Below are 6393 nucleotides of genomic sequence, written 5' to 3' on the forward strand. Positions count from 1 at the left end.
GACATGTTAGGCGGTTAAACATGCAAGCTTTACGCATTGGTACGCTATATTTGTTAGAAGATTTAAAAGTGGTTCACTGAATCTCACCCTCATAGGATGGCTTCCGTAGTATATACCATCGCTGAAAGTCGTTTGGTAGGATCCGCAGAGTGCGATTTGGATCAGCGGATGTCCTGTCAGATATGCTCGTGGATGGGCGTAATATGGCGTCATCCCTCTACCAGTAGAGCAGCCGTCTTTTGAGTTTTGACAACGGCACTGTCTGCTGGATGGGGTTTCGTGCCGGCAGCTGGGATTCACCACCGCTCTCCGCTGGTGGCAGATCGCGTGCTTTGTCCGTAACCCTCCTCGCCGTGCACTTGATAAGGCACATGCCAGAGATGGAAATGCAGGCTGAGCATCTAGGCAGCAACCCATGCTTGCAGCACGTTGTCAACTGTCAAGGCATGGGCCTTGCGTCGTCATCTGTTGCTGCTGCTGCTGCTGGGGATCCAAAGTGGACCATGCCACCATGGCCGGGGGAAAACTTCAAGCCTGCGCTTTTCTGTACTGGGGACCGTGGAAGCGGCGCAGACGTTCAGTTGCCCGGACCAACTCTAATGCTGTGTCGCTGTTACACTGCGAAATTCGGCATACTTGATGCAACTAGCAGCTGTAGCCGCATAGCGGCAGCATCTTGAGAGGACCCGGCAGCATCTTTACCCGTTACAACTTTGGAACAACCGGAGGAATTTGTCGTGGCAATTTTCAGGCGAAAGCACTTCAGTGCAGGTTTCCGGATTAAAAAAAAAAAAGATTTTGGTTCGCTTTGCAGGTAAAGGAAAAAGGGAGATCGGCATGTTTGGGTCGTTAGTGGCCTCATGCGGACTTGAAACTGGGGAACTATTCTCTTTCACGAAAGAGGGCATAGAATGATAGAAAAAACTCACATGACTTTTCTAGAAGAGTAGAACCATGTGTTTTTTTCAGACTGTTTGTTATGCGCGCAGGCAGTAAGAAAACACAAGAATCCCTGCCGCTGGTACGCGTCCACCGAGAACCGGTAGGAATTCGAATCACGATCTGGGTGGGGATAGACGAGGATAAGATTCCAATCTCGCAGCAGCAGATTAATATTCCGCGCATGACCTCGCTCTCACATTTGGCAAATCAAAATGCGCCAGAAGAAACTGAACACAGACGAGACCCACACTAACCAAGCCATCTACCAGTCAAGCGCACACAAGAGACATCACGGGCGTGCACAGGCGAAAAGGTAGTCTTTCTCATTGAGCTCAGCATCCACCAGCCTCCACCAACCATTTGCAACGCCTCAGAATTTCACCAAATACAGGTGCATATAGCTCAGATGATTGCGAATGGTGGGACGAAACAATAGCAGTAAGTTCAAAAACAATATTACATTATTAAAAATATCATCCAAGGGGGGATTATGCAGACCTCAAGGTCTAACCAAAACAAGGCTGCACGATAATCCGCGACAATTTGTGAAGGGTGAAAAAAAATACCTTTTAACATGACAGTACTATAGGATCCCAAGTAACCACTTACACCATCAGTACATCAAGTATCAATATTATAATGAACAAAATAAACACCACTAGGGAAAGAATTCTGATTCGGCGAACAAGCCTTCTTTTCTTAACAGGGTTAATTAACAAAATAGAGAACTTCTGATAGATGAACTGATGCTGCCGGGGTGCGATTCTACCTGGGTTGGCCTTGGAACAACCCCAACCGAGAAACTTCACTCTTTAACCTACTGGAACCTCAATAATGTATATGATTTACCTCCAAAATTAAAGAAAACCAATCTCTGAATCACCACCTTCAGCTATCCATCTTTGTTGAACACCTCAATTGACGGGGGAAAAAATACTTCGAAATCATTAGACAAGAATATATTATCCTCACACCTTCCAGGCTCATTGCAGGCCTATGTTGCTAGACTACCAACCTGCTGATCAAGCTGAATCTGCTCAAGCAATGCTCCTATAGCCGCAGCTTGGTCATGTCCATCAAGCTGTGTGTTCAGACCAGAACTTTCACCGTTGTTCATGCCGGGAGGCATTAGCGGTGAGGGTCCAACAGAGTTAATGGATTCAGCTGTAGTTACTTGCTTCTCTGGTGGAGATTCCTTAACCAGTGTATGTACCCATGAGAGATCAGGGTCATCACCACCAGACCTCAGCTCAAAGGACGATGAGCGGCGGAGCTTACCCAATTCTTCACCATTTACACCCCAATCTGGTGTCCCTGAAGGAGATCCCCACTTGGACCATGATGAGCTTAGAGGGGAACCAACAAGAGCTGATGCTCGTGCTGCACTAGGCCCAAGATCACGAGAACTGAGACTCCTCATTGTTTGCTGCTGCTGTTTCTCACGCTGAACAAGAGCAGCAGCTAGGTGGGAGTTCATTGGGGAACCTGATTCGACACATCGAGGAGACATCCGGCCAGGGGAGGATATCCCAAGTGATGCTTGCAACAGGGATGAGTGTGAAGGCAACTGCTGGTTGTCCACAGCCTTTGGTGAGTATACTCCAGTGTTGATTGGAGAAAGCAGTGCTTGCTGCTGCTGCTGGAACTGATTCAGGATAGCAGCCTTGTGAGAAGGTGAAAACAAAGCACCCTGGTCAGCATTACTATACCTCGGGGATGAGACCATCTCGGCAGAGAAGAGATCGTCCAGGTTTGACGGATTCAGGGACTTGGTTCGAGCAGAGTGGTTCCCTGTGGATGAACTGAGACGTGAATAGCACAGATCATTCATAAGCTGGGAATCAAGATCCTGCATCAGGGAGTAGTCATCGGCAGGCATATCCCTTGCACTAAGTGATGTTCGGAGCCTGCTCGACTGAAGGCTGCTGCCAGGAAGGTGTAATGTTGGAACATTTGGCTGCTGCCACCCCAATGAAGGAGGCATCCCATTGCCTGAAGGGGACATTGGTGGCGTAAATGGAGTCATTACTGCTGAAACAGATGATGGGGAACCAGGCATCAAGCCCATAGCTGCAGCCATCTCCATCGCAGCTGTTGCTGAAGCCCTTGGGGATGGTACAGCAGATCCAGTGGAGACATACAGTGGGCGGAGCTCATCAGTTGTGTGGGCAAAGAAACAGACACGCCGGTTACAGCTTGTACCATCCTTGCAAAGCCGTGTACGGTACTGTGCTGGATGGAGCCAGCACTCAAATACTCCATGAGCATACTCACACATGTCACCGCGCCGGCACACGCCTTTCCTGAAGTCTGGGCATGGCACACAACTGTAGTGGTACTTGCGGGGGTCCCGGCGCCGAGCATTCTCTCCTGGGTGGACAAAGGGGCACTCGGTCCAGTCATGCGAGTATGCCCGCGAACAAGGGCGGATCTTGAACGAGTACATGCGGAACTCATCAGAGGCATAGATGCTGTTCTTGATATCTGGAAGAGATGGATCCACTGGATATTCCTTCTTCTCCGATGTCGCAACCCTAGGCAGGTCAGCAAACTTTGTCGTCATCATCACAGCAGCAGATGGAGAGCGTGCATCCTCTGCAGTGGGGGATGAAACGGGTGATGAGATCGAGTTGGTGGACCTTGTCACCACCCGGAGCATGCCATGCTCAGCCTTCGGGCATCCAAGAAGATCTTGGAGGGCAAACTTGGCGTCAAACATCTTCGGCGGCACAGAGATCACATCAGCCGGACGGCGCCCAGAGTCATCCGTGGCGTCAGCGTCTGCCCCTGCACCGAGCAGCAGCTTGACGGCCTCAACTGCAGTCCGTGAGCCACCAGAGGCGGCGCAGTGGAGGGCGGTGGTGCCATCGGTGCCGGAGCGGCGGTTGACATCGACGGAGGGGAGAGAAACCAGCAGGCGGAGCGCAGCGAGGCTCCCGTAGGTGGCGGCGACCATCAGCGGGGTGCGATGCTCCAGAACCTTCCGGCGGCCGTACCAGAGGCCGGCCTCATCCGCGGCGGCCGGCGGCGCGTGCTCCAGCGCGCGGCGCAGCCCCTCCGCGTCGTCGTCAGCGGCGAGCTCCAGCAGGCCGGCGAAGGCGTCATCCGTGTCGACGGTGAGATGCCTCGCCATCTCGGCGACAGCGGCCGCCGCCGTCGCATTCTTCCTGGGCGTGCCGGCCGCCACCGCGCCGCCGTCGACTCCTGCCGCAGGGGACGCAGAGATCGGCATGCTGTTCATCATCGGGGCTCCTCGGATCGGACAAACTGAAGCGACGACGAGAAACAGAACGACACGAAACCAGTCAAGAAATTAGTCAAGCAAGTCATCACTAGAGCAAGAAACAGACCAAAAATCCCACCAAATCGGAAGCAACATACTAGAGAGACGCTGCAAAAATGGAAGGGAGAAAGCCCACACCACAAATCCAGTATCCAGTATGAAAAAAGAAACCCTGAAATCTCCCTTACCCCCCCCCCCCCAAAAAAAAATATCCAATCTTCAGCTAGATCAAGATCCCCCACCAAGCTCACGCTCGCCGCCGGCCAGCAAAGGCAAGTGAATAGTACCCCCCAGCTGCTCCACGCAGCAGATCGGAGCCACAAAGAGGCAAGTCCAGGGAAGCCTACCTGTTGCGAGTCACAGCAGCGCGTGATGCGGCGAACCATCTCAGCACCGAACCGCCCCGAAGATCTCCGGAATCCCCATGCGGAGCACGGCCCAAAACGGGAAGGCGCGAAAGATCGAGAGGAAAGCGGCGAGCTTGCGGCCGAGTCGCCCGGGAGGAGGCAAAGATATGGCCGATCTATCTATCCGGTTCGCGATTGTTGGGGAGGGAGAGGAGACGAAGAAGCTGCTGGGGTGTGAGAGACGACGCCGAGGGAGGAGAGAGAGAAATAGATGAGCAGTAAAAAAGGGGGAGAGAGAGAGGGAGGGAGGGGGAAGTGGGGGTTCTCGGCTTCTCGCTCTCTCTCTCTCTCTCTCTCTCTGCTTATCTATCTGCAGCGGAAATTAACCGGTGGTAATTAAGCGGGACGGAAACTGTCAAGACAATAAAAAATGGTTAAGCGAGTGGTGTAGTGCGCACAGATTTAAATTCCTTGGATTTGCTAAAGTTTGGTACAGAAGAACACTATTGACATTCCGTGTTCCTATTTTAAGCGGCTGGGCTGTACAGCCTTTGGTTTTCTGGCGATTTGGTAGGTGCTTTTATGTTGTGATGATAAACCGTCTCGTTGATAAGGCATTTGATTCTGGCTGGGTGTATCTTGCACATGTCTTTGTTAGAGGACACAAGGAGGCAGTATTGGAAGTTAGGCAGGCTACACTAAAATCCTCACAAAGTTGCTAAAAGACAATAGTGGTCCATTTGCATATATCTTTTGTCCTGCAAAACATACATGACAAGTTAGGCACATCACTTGGATGTGTCTAATGTGCAGAGCATATGCCATGTTAGGATAAATTAATTAGATGTGTCGTGCTTATTTTAGCATTGATTTAATTAACTTGGAAAGAATGAGAGTAGTAAGTAGTATTTGTTTACGAGCCTAGTCTTTGGTTCCCGGGGCTTATTTTAAGCCCGTCAGATCTGATGTTTGGATGCTAATTAGGAGTATTAAATATAGATTAATGATAAAATAAATTCCATAACCACTAGACTTGTTCGCGAGATGAATCTATTAAATCTAATTAGTCCGTGATTAGCCCATGTGATGCTACAAGTACTAATCATAAATTAATTAAGCTTAATAGATCCGTCTTGTGAATAAGCCCTAGACATATGCAATTAGTTTTATAATTACCTTATATTTAGTCTTTCTAATTGATATAGAAATATTCGATGTGATAGGGCTTAAAATAAACTCAGGGAACCAAACACCACTAAGTCTGCTGGAACCGCAGGAAACACATCATTGGTGATTTTTTTTATGGGAGTTTTGGCAGTATGGAAATGTTCTACCTTTAAACACTATTGCACAAGTATCGTACTGCACTCCAGCTCATTTGTGGCTCCATCTCTATGTTGGAGCCATATATACCTCACCTCCTTGCCATTGAGATATTGAACCATCAACTCTATTTTTACACCCCTTCATATTTTGGAGCGTATTTTTTTATCAAGTCCCAAAAAAGGAGTTGAGCGTTCATTTTTTATCGAGTCTCACGAGAGCCGAACTATTCTCTTTTTATCAAGTCTCACAATAGTTGCAACTGATCCGTGTATCTAAATTCCTTATAAAATTCCTAAGAAAAAAAATCGTGTGTTGCAAAAAGGAGACCTAGCTATCTGCATGTAAACTGACTGTTATTAATAACTTACTGGAGACCTAGCTATCTGCATGTAAACTGACTGTTATTAATAACTTACTGTACTACCAAATGCTACCTCATTCGGGAGCCAAGCTCCTTTTCGCTACTGAACTCAAGCTATGCAGCCAGCCTACGAT

The 6393-nt window shown here is 49.2% G+C and overlaps 1 protein-coding gene across 1 annotated transcript; it reads right to left on the minus strand.

Annotated features, from left to right (window-relative positions):
* Positions 1–1375: 1375 nt before the first annotated feature.
* Positions 1376–4892, minus strand: LOC112875104 (zinc finger CCCH domain-containing protein 24). The gene is made up of 2 exons (XM_025938815.1): positions 4573–4892; positions 1376–4209 (listed from the first exon to the last, which is right to left on the minus strand). Exon 2 carries the CDS (start codon positions 4184–4186, stop codon positions 1937–1939), a length of 2250 nt encoding a protein of 749 aa, XP_025794600.1. The 5' UTR covers positions 4187–4209; positions 4573–4892; the 3' UTR covers positions 1376–1936.
* Positions 4893–6393: the final 1501 nt, after the last annotated feature.

Source organism: Panicum hallii, chromosome 9 (genome assembly GCF_002211085.1).
Source record: "Panicum hallii strain FIL2 chromosome 9, PHallii_v3.1, whole genome shotgun sequence".
NCBI classification, from domain to species: Eukaryota; Viridiplantae; Streptophyta; class Magnoliopsida; order Poales; family Poaceae; genus Panicum; species Panicum hallii.

What these genes read in the sequence shown, in the direction of transcription:
- LOC112875104 (XM_025938815.1), bottom strand. Translation starts at nt 4,186, where the DNA reads ATGATGAACAGCATGCCGATCTCTGCGTCCCCTGCGGCAGGAGTCGAC.